The following is a 14,011-nucleotide window of genomic DNA, read 5'->3' as shown; positions in this document are numbered from 1 at the left end:
ATCCTTTAGCTCAGCGTGACAGTGTGCTCATTGAGAGATATCGATTTTCCCGTGAGGGTATTATTTACTTAACCAACTTGTTGACGAGGGGGTGCAGGACCACCACCTGTCTTTCTTTGCTCTGCCCTTTTCTTGGTTGCTGTTATGAACAAACAAACAGAGTATTTCAGGGTCTCTTTCCAAGAGACGAAAAGCAATATGAGTGATAAATATTACCATTCTGTAGAATATTCTTATATTTCACTTTTACTTGTTCCCATGTTCTAGTGGGTCCTGTTGTGGCTCTAATGTGAAAGGGGATATAATATGACAATATAATATAATGTAATATAATATTGGATGATATAGTGTAATATAATAGATCTACAAATAGGCTAAATAATAAAGTGACTGAATAGTGGTATTGTCATGCGCTTTGGGTGCCTTGAAAAGCGCTATATAAACCCACTCCATTATTATTGTTATTATTAAATTACTTACGAGTTTAATTTGTCAGCAACTTTCTGCCAGCCCTCTCTCCTTGCTTTTGCAGCCTTTGCAGTGTTCCCTTGCGTTTTAATTAGACTCTGAAACTCCTGAAATCCCTCACTCAAGAGTTCTTGCTCGAGCAGTATTCGGAAAATACCGAACGCGCTCCTTCGACATTTTCGCCGACCAATCAGGGGCTTGCCGATCACTGTTTCTGCTATCGATGCGTAGCCCCTTTTACGACACCCAGTGATCGCACATTACTTCATCCAGCTGTAGTAATCGTCAACAGCAGGTGTGTTCGGGGAACCGGATTAGCGAGCTCACGGTTAGCGCGATGTTTTGATCTTGGATGTAGTAAGCGACGTACGAAGAATAGGCCCCAGGCCTCTAGAGAACTTCAGGACATGTTGAGGAGCTAATTTAGCCATTTAAATCAGCTGTGTTGGTTCGAGGACACATCTAAAACCTGCAGGGACACCTGCAGCCCACCCCTGGCTTAGAATGAAGTTGGTTTGGAAACATATTCAGCGATGCTTTATCTCCTGCTTTGCATTTCTGTAGGCCCCCATGCTAGCAGTGTCCAAGTGTTTTGTTTTTTTCTCCCCCTTTTCATCCTGCACCCCCCCCCCTGCCATGGCTCTTCTGCGCCATAGGAAGGTCTTTGGGAAGGTCTGATTTACTGGACTGTTTCCTTAAGCTGGGTTTACACTGTGCAATTTTTGGCCCATTTGAGCCGATTTTTGCAGTCGTGCGACCGGCGGCTGTCTCGGGTCTCTGCTCCTCCTGCGTCCCCTTTCCCTCCTCCACCTGCTGCCTCCACCACTTGCTAATCTTACTGAATCTGTGGAAGCTCCGCGATAACCACCGCAAGAAGTAACGAATAACGACCCTATCCTATCTAAATCTAAACCCAGTAACGATTAATGCGTTCCTGATGTTGGCATACTAACTAGTTACCACAATAATAACGTAGTTACTGTAATGTGTTACTTAATAACGCGTTAGTCCCAACACTGCCAATGTGTGGTATCAATGTCTCTGCTCTGAACATCCTGTGGTGTTCAGAGCAGAGACTGCAACACCATCTCTTCCAGTGAGAAGACAAAAAGTGACCTTCAGATGTTTTCTTCACCAAGAGTTTCCTTTGCAGAACTTTGTACCAACTTGCTCACTCTTTAACAAAGTTGTTGCAATGTCTTTTGTTTACCTCATGGAGAGTTAAAGATTGGTTCTTAAATTTTAATCTGAAGTCAATGTTCCCTCAAATTTTTCACGTGTCTGAGCGAACACACAAACTCCCAGAGCGTCCCTTGGAACACTGTGAGCAACATTAGACGTGTGCACTGTGGTCACGCCAGCATCGAATCCATCCAAGTTACATGTTTATTAAAATAATCAAATTACAGCATTTACATTTATGTTAGACTACTTTTAATTAACTGCTTTAGCCCACTTACAATGAGAATTAAAAACAATCTTGTTCATGACCTGTAGCATGTTAACACTATTGGAAGTAAAAATAACTTGAACTCCAACTTTGAAAACACAACTTTCTTTTTTTTTATATAAAGCTCTGACTTGTATTATGAGTCTGTGGTCTGGGAGAGAGTCTGTAACTCTCTGTCTGCAAAATACAGTAAATAATGACCAATGTTGGGAAATTAATTATATAGTTACTTCTTCAAAAAAGTTACAGAGTTTTGCAAACAAAGTTTTTTGCAGCTGTTTACCTAAAAATGCAGCAAAGGTATTTTTTTAAATAAACATTTCAAACTATTTATAGAAAAATCAGCTGTTCTGCATCAAATTTCATGCCACACATATTATTTGTGCCACTCCAAAAAAGTAATTTCTGTCCACTATGAGATAAAGGAGAACATCAGCCTGATACCTGCAGGCCTGACAGCAGCAGATGTATCACTGCTGTAACATTCAGCAGTCGCCTCATTGTTCTGACACACAAAACAAAACTACTGACTACTCCTAAAACCTCCTCCCTTCCTAAACAACTAAAGCCGCATTGCCATATCATTTTCTGATTGGTCGACATGGTACATTTTTCGACCAAAAGGAAAGGGTGGAGTTTTTTTGGTTTTGTTTTTGCTCACAGGCGGAGAGTGCTTTCCAGTGTTTTCCTTATAAAACAAAGTTTTTACCGTTTCTTCCCGCAGTAAATATAAACAACCATAGTATTCAGGAAGAAAACCAAACACTGCAGATATTTTATCATAACTCTGGTCGATCAACACAATTTAAACACTGGTATAAACGTTTTCCGTCAATTGTTCCGTCTGTCCTGCTCACATCTCCAATGGTTGTTCACGTTGTCATTAACGTGGCTTCACTCCACATCAGCCGCTTTGCTAGCTAAACACCGGTGTCGGCACATAAGGACGCTGTCATAGCCTGTCAACGCTTAGCTGCGTATATACGAATGTGAATCGCATTATTGGCTGGACTTTGGGATAAGGTGGCATCGTTCTTATCCCATACTGGAGCAGCTGGTCTGACTGACTAACAATTCTGTATGGCAGTGTTAAAGTTTTAATTTCAATTTCAATGCAGGTTAGATTTTATTTTTGTGTGCAACACAGGTTTTCTGTGTGCAGAGACCGTGCCAGCAGTGCGCAATTGTGCACGCACACAGCTTAGAGGGAACATTGATTGGAACCATGTTAATAAATTTAATTAGGGTTACTTTCATTTCAAAAAGTAATCCAGTAATGTTGTTGTTAGCAGGGACAGAGTGGGCTTTCTGACAGGTACCAAAGTTGTCTGTAAGGTGAAATGCTGAGCTTCTATTGTAGGAGCCATTCTTTGGGTTAATACCTTATGTGGTCACTAGAGGTCACCTTTTTCTGTTTTGATTATGTAATGTAAAGGTATTTAAGGTAGACGCACGTAATAGGCGTCAGGTGTGTCATTGAGAAGGCAAACAGTTTGTGACCGTTGTGCTGTTATGCTAAGTCGATACGGAATAAAGACCAAAAAGGACAAGATACATACTGCTGGATTTATTGGACTGTGAACTTAATTCATGCATACCAGTGACATCGCGTCACCCCCGTTAACGACCACCTCAGTGGCTTCAAGCATAGGATTAGCCTCTACATCTATTTTACATTATATATACAGTTTTCTCAGCACAAAATCAAGTAACTGAACCTAACATATAATTGAAACCATAAAAAGAGATTTTATACAATTCTGAACCAAATTAAAATAATACACGGTGTCCCGGCATTTAAAATTATATGATTAAATATTAAATTAACTTTCAGATTGCAAAATAATTTTTAAAAACTTTGATTTTGGTTTCTCAACCACCCTCTCACTGATGTTAAAGTGCTATGTTTGAGATTACACTGCTGTTCCATATTAAAATCCAATGTGTTAAAATGACAATAAAAACCAATTAACTAACTCAGGGCCCTAACAATGTAACTGTTGGTATATTGTGCAATTACTTATAAGTTAGAGGATTACATACGTCAAAGTGGATCCAGTAGATGTCTGCAGTGCCAGCTTTAGCAAAAGTTAGCAACCAACCGATAAAACATAACTATAGAGTATTTTGATAGTGAGAACATCTATGAATCATTGTGGAAAGAATGCTTACTGATTAAATAATATATAATCAATACTGGAGGAAGGATCAGGAGACCATACAGACATTCTGAATTGAATTTAAAAATTGTGTACTGTTTGATCTATGATATTGTAGTCCCTGATGGGAACAGGAGATAATACACAACAACAAATATGAGCAACACAACTAATTAGAAGGAACACCAGTTCTATATCCACATTATACTGTATACTTACATCACACTTGAACAATAAAATAAACCTTTAATAACAAACAGCCTGTTTAAAAATGCTGAAAAGCTGACTTCTGAAGTGTTTCTGTAAAAGGAGGAGAGCCTTTAGACTGCACAAAGAAAGACTGAAGAATTTGACCCAAAAACAAACCCAGGATAAAGAGGTTCAGTGAATGTGGTGTTGAAGGTGTGGAGGTGGATCAGAGTGTCAGAGGAGACTCTGTAGAAGGACAGAGTGCCAGCAGGACAGTCCACATACACTGCTACTCTGTTAGAGACAGAGGAGGAGGAGGAGGAGATTGTTGTTCTTGTCTTATTGTGCCAGACAGCATGAGGACCATGATCAAAGCAGCTCAGACTCCACGAATGTTCGTTAAATCCAAGTTCACAGTCATATCTGTCTCCTTTCCTTCTGATTCTTCTGTAACTCACTGATATATCAACCATTCCTCTCCACTCGACCTCCCAGTAACAGCGACCAGTCAGACCATCTCTGCACAGGAGCTGAGGATACTGATCAAATCTGTCTGGATGATCAGGATATGACAGAACCTCCTCCACACGTGTCACCTTCCTGTTGTGGTCAGACAGTTGGAGCTTTGTGTTCACTGTGTTTGTGTCGACTGTGAGTTGACAGGAATCTGATGAGAGAACAAACACAATCCAGCTGCAGTTATTGAAACATCATCTGTTCATTGATTGACACTTTGATGATGACTCCTGACATCAGAGATGTGAATGAGTGATGTGACAGTTTGAAGATGGTTGAATGTGTGCTGCTTTGTTTTCATGAATCACATTAAAAAGACACTTACACTTCCTCAGACCTGGTGTCAACCATCGGACTCCAGCAGGCTCCACCCTGAAAGGAGGAGGGGGGTCAGACCAGCACAGTCTCTTTCAGCATGCACACATGGACATTACATGGCTCTCATTCACACACTGTTAGACACTGACTTTGCTAACAAAATGGGAATAGAAAGGTCCTGTTACCACACATCTTACAAATAGGACTCTGACTCTTACAATCCACATTTCTTTGGTTGTCAGAAAGTTTTCAGCATCTTTACAGCGGTCACCATCTGGAACATGCTGTAGGTGATGCATTTCTGCAGCTATTTCTGTACCTTGGCTGTCTTCTGTATTCAAATTTGTGCACTCCAGAAAACTTAACATTTAAAAGGGTTGGACTAACATTAGTTTTATAGCTTGTTACACTCCAAATGTTTCCATTTGCCTTCAGACATGATAGCTGACAGGAAGAACACAATTACAAAGTTAACATTTCCACATTACTTATAGCAGCTAGCTTCAGTTATCTTCCTTATTTCATCTTATACTAATGAACTCAAAGACGCAGCTTAAATTAACCTGTAATTATCAAAATGTCTATAAGGTTTGTGTACTGCTCTCACCTGAAACACATTAAAATAACCTGTCTCATGCAACAATCCCACCAGCAAATTGAGTGTGCCAAGATTATGACAAAAAACTCTTATCCACTTCACTGTATTTAAACTTTCCAAAGATAACCCAGACTCGGGTATGTGTGTGCCAAAAACCTCTGCGTAATGCTTCAGGAAGGCTGCACTGTCACTGCCCATGCGCCAGACTTCTTTATTTCTTTGCACAAGTATTCATGAAAATAATAATTTTTCAAAACTATTTAGTGAAATTGATCCTCTTGACTTTTAATCTTAATGTGTGTTCTCTATCTATTCATGTGTGGCTGTCACAAGACTCTCCATACCTCAGAGTTTCCAGTCTCCAGCATGGATCACTCATTCCAGCCGACAGCCGTTGCATCCCGAAGCCTCTTGAGTGATTGTAACTCAGATCCAGCTCTTTCAGATGGGAGGGGTTGGAGCTGACAGCTGATGCGAGAGAAGTGCAGCCTTCTTCTGTGATCAGACAGCCTGACAAACTAGAGTTCCACAAATTTAGCAAATGTTTTTAACGTTTTTTGAAAAAATAGATATATACTATACTTATAATAAATGAGAAAGAGAGTAAGCTATAACCATGTCTTTCCTATCTAAATGTAAGTTTAAAAAGCTCTTGATCTGACCTGAGAGTTTCCAGTGTACACTGAGGACTTTCAAGCCCCACTGAGAGAAGCTTCACGCCTGAATCCTGCAGATTGTTGTTACTCAGGTCCAGCTCTTTTAGACTGCAAGACTGGGAACAGAGGACTGTGGAAAGAGCTTCACAGGTTCTTTCTGAAAGGTTGCAGCAACTTAGCCTAAAGAGACAAACAAAATACAAAAGTGTTCTACCTTTTCTATAGTTGTAAGCTACTTTGTATCATTTTTATTCATAAATAAATGCTATCTATGTACTTACAGAGCTTTTTTAGAGGCTTTCACAACTGGCAGCAGCCTCAGAAGAGCCTCCTCTGAAGCAGAGTATTTTTTCAAGTCAAACACATCCAGATCTTCTTCTGATGACAGTAAGATGAAGACCAGAGCTGACCACTGAGCAGGAGAAAGTTTATCTGCGGAGAGACTTCCTGATCTCAGGGACTGTTGGATCTCTTTCACTAGAGAACGATCATTCAGTTCATTCAAAGAGTGGAACAGATTGATGCTTTTCTCTGCAGTCAGATTTTCACTGAGTTTCTCCTTGATGTATTGGACTGTTTCCTGATTGGTCTGTGAGCTACTTCCTGTCTGTATCAGCAGACCTTGAAGGAGAGTCTGACTGCTTTGCAGTGAAAGGCCCAGGAGGAAGCGGAGGAACAAGTCCAGGTGTCCATTTGGACTCTGTAACGCCTTATTCACAGCACTTTGATAGAAATGTGTCTCTGTAAAGTATCTTGGTTTTGACCTCTTGGAGGTTGTTTTTTGTTCTTCGAGCAGATTGAGTCCAGAGTTGATGAAGGTCAGATGGACATGAAGAGCAGCCAGAAACTCCTGAACACTCAGATGGATGAAGCAGAACACCTTGTCCTGGTACAATCCTCTCTCTTCTTTAAAGATCTGTGTGAACACTCCTGAGTACACTGAGGCTGCTCTGATATCGATGCCACACTCTGTCAGGTCTGATTCATAGAAGATCAGGTTTCCTTTCTGCAGCTGATCAAAAGCCAGTTTTCCCAGAGACTCAATCATCTTCCTGCTCTCTGGACTCCAGTGTGGATCTGTCTCAGCTCCTCCATCATATTTGACCTTCTTCACTTTGACCTGAACCACGAGGAAGTGGATGTACATCTCAGTCAGGGTCTTGGGCAGCTGTCCTCCCTCTCTGGTTTTCAGCACATCCCCCAGAACTGTAGCAGTGATCCAGCAGAAGACTGGGATGTGGCACATGATGTGGAGGCTTCGTGATGTCTTGATGTGGGAGATGATCCTGCTGGCCTGCTCCTCATCTCTGAACCTCTTCCTGAAGTACTCCTCCTTCTGTGGGTCTGTGAACCCTCTGACCTCTGTCACCATGCCAACACAGTCAGGAGGGATCTGATTGGCTGCTGCAGGTCGTGTGGTTATCCAGAGGCGAGCAGAGGGAAGCAGTTTCCCCCTGATGAGGTTTATCAGCAGCACATCCACTGAGGTGGACTTTCTAGGGTCAGTTAGGATTGTAGTTTTGTGGAAGTCCAGAGGAAGTCGACACTCATCCAGACCATCAAAGATGAACACAACCTGGAAGTCTTCAAAGCTGCAGATTCCTGCTTCTTTGGTTTCAGTAAAGAAGTGATGAACAAGTCCCACCAAGCTGAACTTTTCCTCTTTCAGCACATTCAGCTCTCTGAAAGTGAATGGAAATATGAACTGGATGTCCTGGTTGGCTTTGTCTTCAGCCCAGTCCAGGCTGTATTTCTGTGTTAAGACTGTTTTCCCAATGCCAGCCACTCCCTTTGTCAGCACTGTTCTGATTGGTTCATCTCTTCCAGGTGAGGCTTTAAAGATGTCTTCTTGTCTGATTGTTGTTTCTGGTCTGTCTTGTTTCCTGGATGCTGTTTCAATCTGTCTGACCTCATGTTCATCATTGACCTCTGCAGTCCCTCCCTCTGTGATGTAGAGCTCTGTGTAGATCTGATTCAGAAGGGTTGGGCTTTCTGCTTTAGCGATCCCCTCAAACACACACTGGAACTTCTTCTTCAGTGCAGATTTAAGGTTTTGCTGACAAACTCTGCTGGGAGTTCCTAAAAGAACAACAGACCAAATATACCAACCAAATGTTTAGAAAGTTCAGGCAACAATTTCATGCCCTAAATCATTAGCATTTCAACACATGTGGGTCCCTCTTTTGAAACATTAGTAAATGTTCCAGTTACTCAGCAAAAGAAAATAGAGAGAGAGAAATCCTCACTGTTCTTCAGACGGTCAACCAGATCCTCCTGCTTCATTCTCCTTAGGAAGTTTACTGTGATTTTCAGAACTGCCTCTCTGTTGCTCCTCCATTGCTCTTCATCTTCACAATGCAATACTGCTTCATCCTCCATCTCACTGCCTTCATAATATGGACTCAAAACCTTCTGGATCTTCTTCAGCTCGTCCTTCACAAAAGTGATGATGTTGTCCTCCAGCAGCTGGAACAGAATACTTTATGAATGAGCCAATCAGACTGAAATCATGGAGCCAAACATCAGATCTCTACAAAGAGCAGCATGGAGATGATTGTGAACACAATAGATGTAAAAGTAGTTGTTTCACATGTACAGACCATAAATATGGAGTCCAGCTGTGTTTGATGCTGCTGGGCAGACTGACCACTGGGAACCTCTGAGCTCTCCTGGTCCACACTGTGGAAGAACCATGAAGAATTACATTACACTATCTTTCCACATACACATCCAGCCACGTAAAATGGTCACCTGGTTATTAATGTGCCATTTATGCTTTCAAATAAATTAGTCATGCCTGCTTACTCAAGTTGTGGCTAATCTAAGTTTAACACTTTTGGGATTTGTTTCAATTTAAAAATTTGCAGTGTGAAAGGGACAGTCCAAATGCAAATACAGACACTCTTCTCATGTGCAGAATCTATTTAGTTAGCTAGTTAAGCAATTGTAATTGCAAATGGACAGAATTAACCTGGTCTTAATGAGCGACTATGCTAACAGCGCTCCCTGCACCTACAGACAATCATTCCTTTTTATACAATGCAATTAGGAGGTTATTCACAGCTGATATATTTTACATATTTTCTATATCGTTTCGTGGGATTGTGCAGTCAAAGCAACACCATCATATTATAATACTCTCAACCTGAATGTAGAGAAAACCACAACATGTTTATATGAAACTGCAGTGTGTTATTTTCATAGTCTCTTGTGCATTATGTTCAGTTTTCTCCACCCCCTGCTCGTTAGGTGATTCCATTCCCCTGCACCTTGTTTCCCAGCTGTCTCTTTCTCTAATTATCTCATGTGTATTTAAACCCTCATTTTTCTAATTTCTGTCTTGTTGTCCTGTTTGAGTCTCACATGCTTCCTGATTGAAACCAGTTTTGAAACTTCTGTGAAGCTTCCTGAATGAATGCCAATAAAATTAATAAAATTAATCACAAAAGATTTTTCAGATTTCACTATTTTTTTTACCCTGTTTTTAAAAGTATGCAGCCCAGAGTATGTTACTAAACTGGTGTTAAAGGCATCTCTAAGGGTTTCGTTTCAAACTGAGAAGCTTATCTGGGGTTTTAGAGATCTCGTTCTTTGCATAATAGAATTTTACTCAGCTAATTACCACTTTATGTTTAATGGTTGTAAATGCTCCGTCTGCACTGATATGTTCATACTTTAGAGAAGTTCTGCCAGAAGATCATGGCTGTCATGACTACTTTTCATATGTTATATCTGAGTTTTATGAACCTTTGTGTAATGTTTGGTATCTGAAGAACAAACTTGTGACTGTGTTGCTCAAACTGGAGTTCCTCTACCTGATTTTATGTCTCGCTGTTATGTGAAATAACACATACACTATGGCCTGGATTTGTATAGCGCCTTACTAATCCCTAAGGACCCCAAAGTGCTTTACACGTTCAGTCATTCACCCATTCACACAGACATTCACACACACTACACTAACACTGCTCTTCAGATTATTCTTTACCCTGAGCTGTTTTTAGTATACCGTAGATACCTACTTACACCTCAGTACAGAGCAAACAGCCACTTAATGAGACGGTACTGATGGAAAACGTACCTCCTTCGTTTCCCTGGTTTTAAGGGTATAACGTTTTTCTTGAAAAATAGCGGTGGCTCCATGGATGCATCACTCTTCACCGACTCACAGCTACGTGTCTGTTTGAAGACAGTTCTTTGACAGATCCTGGTAAGCAAACAATGAGCCATCCCAGAGAAAATTAGATCATAAATGTATACAGTTTAAAAATGAATAACCATTAAATGTTAAAAACAATCCAGAACCCTGAGAGTAGACCGAGATGCATAAAAGGCCTTCTGTAGTTCTGCCTCAGAGCTTTAACCACCTCTGAGCATTGTTTTGGTGTCTGTTACTTGTGAGTCTCTTAGTTAAACCGAACTTCCAAAATCTGATTTCAGGTCTCACGGCTACGTGAAGTTGCACGTCTCACTAACACTCACATTAATCTTTACAACCATTTTAGGTCTAAATATCAGCTTAAACCCGAGTACAGGGAACCAGGTAATTATAGCGACAGCTCTAATGGACGTTCCAGGAGAGCTCACCTCTTTGGTTTTCCTGCTCTAAAGGTTGATGCTGGTTTCTTGAAGAATAGCGGTGGCTCCATGGAGGTATCACTCTTCAGAGACACACAGCTGTGATCAGGCTCACAGCAGCCTGGTCTGTCATGTCTGCCAGATAAAGAAGTAGACCACCAAGAACAAGTTTATTCAATTCAGTTTTGTTGACATAGCGCCAAATCAGTCGCCTCAAGGTGCTTTATGTTGTAAGGTAGACCCTACAATAATACATACAGAGAGTTTACCAACTCATTCAGAAGACACATAGTAACATAATTGTTCATCATACATGAAAATGTCCTCTGCTGTTTCTGCTGGACTGAACTAAAATGCCACATGACTTCTCGCATGACTCTGAAGATGAGGACACATGAGGAAGAAGATGAGCTGATGTTTACTTACACCATCTCTGAAATAATCTGCTTTTTGAAGAACAGTGGAGGCTCCATGGACAGATCACTCTTTAAGGACACACAGCTGGCATCAGGTTCAGGATAGTCTGATGGTCTGAGGCGGATCGCAGCAGACAGAAAGATCGAGTCCCAGGATCAAGATTAAGATTTCAATTAAAAATATTTTTGTGTTCAGAAAAACATGCAACCACATTATAAACAACAACAATTCTGGATGATTTACAAACAAATATTCGAGTCATTTCTGGCCATTACTCTGTTATTAGCAGGTACAGAAACTAATCCTTCTCCTTTCTGAAACTGTGAACCATGACGCTGCCCTACAGATGGACCCACACACTGTTTTCACCGTTCTCTCCAAAGTCACAGGAAATATAATGCTCACGTTTTCTGTTAAACTTTGTTAATTATCTCTAAGTTACATACAGTGTGAATTTCCACCTGCTGAACTTCTCCTCAAACCATCTCACATAAATACAAACAGTTATTTTCTTCTGCAGCCTCATTTAAACCCTTCATCCTCTAACTCTTTGCTGTCAGTCAGACTGATGAAGAAAGTTTTTCCCACCAATGTCTCAGGATCACACGGAGTTGATCAACTGTCGTGATTATATTTCTTATTTTGTTCACACATTTATCTGCAGGCTGAAGCTGCTGACTGATTCTGATGCACAGCTTTATGTTTATGTAAGAACACATAAAGCTGACATGCTGTAGGTACACAAAGCTAATGAAAAGTAACACTGAACACACAAATGTGGCATTAAGGACTCAGTTCCAGCTTACATGTCTGGAGCAAAGAACAGCGGAGGCTCTATGGACTGATTACTCCTCAGAGACACACAGCTGGATTCAGAAAACCTCTGGGGGACATGAGGCCAACAGGTTCTCCCACTGACTCTGGCAGACATGGAGGGAAAACCATGTTAAATCATTGTTCACAGAAGATTCTCTCTCCACAGACATCTGACCTGTAGGAGGTCTCTTCATGTTCTTCCTCCCCACTTTCACCAAGAGCTGCTCACAGACGATTATCATTGGCGCCTCTCTCTAATATTGAACATCTTTACCTTACCTTATGAGTGAGATAACTATGACAGCTGGTGTTACATTAGTAAATATACATTTCTTTCATTCTAAAACTCATTTGTGTTATGATTCATGTAAAATTGCTAATAAATGTTAGAAATAATGAGTATTTATATACTTTAGCCTTTTTTTCTTCACCTGCAGGCATCACCAGCCTCCAGCATGTATTACTCAGAAGAAAAAGTTATATTAAGAAAATTTTAAGAATTATCGTTATTTTTTAAAATCTGCTCTTTGAGCCACTTGTTTGGTCGACTTGTAATGTATTTGTTGATGTTTGATGCTAGAAAAATAACCAGGATAGAAGAAGAAGAAGAAGGGATTCATTATTTACAGCTTTGATTTGTGGTTGAATGATTTATTTCACAACCAGATCAAACCTCTAAACTGTCCCCTCATGTTCTGTGGAGCCTGGCTGTGTTTGTCACACCCTGAGTTATATGTTCCCACACACTACAGGTTGGATCCAGCATGTGTTTATTGGAGCTTTGAGTGTGATGTGAGTGCTGAGCTGTGACATGGAGAAGAGTCATGGACAGTTAGAGATGGTCGTCTCACCTCTGAGCTTTGGTCTGGCTCTCATGTTCCCCACACAGAGTGCTTTTAGAGGGAGGGACTCCCTCCTCTCTGTCCTCACACTGATCCATGCTGCTCAGCTCACACACACTTTCTACCTGCAGAGGAAACACAAATCATTCATGTGCACATCAACTGAAACCCTGCTTTCCATCATGTGTGCTGTCCAGATATCAGCTGCTTCTTTCCTGCTTCCTCTCAGTGTCAGCTGGATGCAGTCAGACAGCAGTGTGAGGCAGAGGAAGCTGCAACCAGCTGATCTGCTTCTATTTAAAGGTTTTACTGATATCTGTGCCGTTATCATATCTGTTTATTGATCCCACTCTTGAAAATTTATACTCCCAGTTTTATATGATTATTACATTTTATATTATATTTATCAGTCTTACTCGGTCTGTCCGAGTTACAAACGTTACAAGTGTCGTAACAACCGTCCTTACAGACGATGACTTCCTGTTACAGGAGAACAGCCAGTGTGACGCAGTATTTTTACTCACAGGCCATTGTGTGTAATCCAAAACAGTCCTGTTTATAACAAGTAATGATTGAGTCCGTCTTTCCCTCTGGCAGCACCGTGAAGATAAAGTTCCGTCCGGAGCTCAGAGTGTCTACATTCTGGTGTTGTGCCAAACGTGATCGCACAAACTAACACAATATGGCGAACACGGCCTCGTTGCGGTGCCGTATTCGCAGTCTGAGCTGCGAGTCCGTCACCGTGAACTAAGCTGCACACAGGGAAACATCACGAACATTACACACTCCTTGCGTTACCTTCACACGGAGCTTCACGCGGCGACGGTCAACTCACACAAAGTTCAGGAAAAAAAGTAACGAACACGGAAACACCCGAGCAGCTGCTGTTCACCGAGACTGTCTCATATTCCACGGAGTAGTGATGGGTCGTTCGCGAACGAAAAGGCTCTTAGAGCCGACTCTTTGACGTGAACGACGCGAGCCGGCTCCTTATCGCGAGCCGT

General features: G+C 41.2%; 1 protein-coding gene across 1 annotated transcript; it reads right to left on the bottom strand.

Moving 5' to 3' along the window:
* Nucleotides 1–3,470: 3,470 nt before the first annotated feature.
* On the bottom strand, nt 3,471–13,959 carry LOC146673008 (uncharacterized). The gene is made up of 13 exons (XM_085401389.1): nt 13,806–13,959; nt 13,017–13,132; nt 12,156–12,269; nt 11,359–11,463; nt 10,942–11,067; nt 10,436–10,561; nt 8,955–9,033; nt 8,601–8,820; nt 6,636–8,433; nt 6,361–6,534; nt 6,043–6,216; nt 5,108–5,154; nt 3,471–4,933 (listed from the first exon to the last, which is right to left on the bottom strand). The coding sequence occupies exons 2-13, from the start codon at nt 13,103–13,105 to the stop codon at nt 4,398–4,400; spliced, it is 3,588 nt and encodes a 1,195-aa protein (XP_085257515.1). The 5' UTR covers nt 13,106–13,132; nt 13,806–13,959; the 3' UTR covers nt 3,471–4,397.
* Nucleotides 13,960–14,011: the final 52 nt, after the last annotated feature.

Source organism: Rhamphochromis longiceps, linkage group LG3 (genome assembly GCF_057381845.1).
Source record: "Rhamphochromis longiceps isolate RC_006_pf linkage group LG3, R_longiceps_female_GT1.1, whole genome shotgun sequence".
In the NCBI taxonomy this organism is placed as follows: Eukaryota; Metazoa; Chordata; class Actinopteri; order Cichliformes; family Cichlidae; genus Rhamphochromis; species Rhamphochromis longiceps.
The sequence above is the reverse complement of the archived record's forward strand: the minus strand, read 5'-3'. Positions and strand labels throughout refer to the sequence as shown.

Coding starts and splice junctions, on each gene's coding strand:
- LOC146673008 (XM_085401389.1), bottom strand. CDS start 13,105: ATGGATCAGTGTGAGGACAGAGAGGAGGGAGTCCCTCCCTCTAAAAGC. Junction 12,270..13,016: donor AGCCAGACCAAAGCTCAGAG/GTGAGACGACCA, acceptor CATGTCTGCCAG/AGTCAGTGGGAGAACCTGTT. Junction 8,434..8,600: donor GGTTGACCGTCTGAAGAACA/GTGAGGATTTCT, acceptor TTGTTCTTTTAG/GAACTCCCAGCAGAGTTTGT.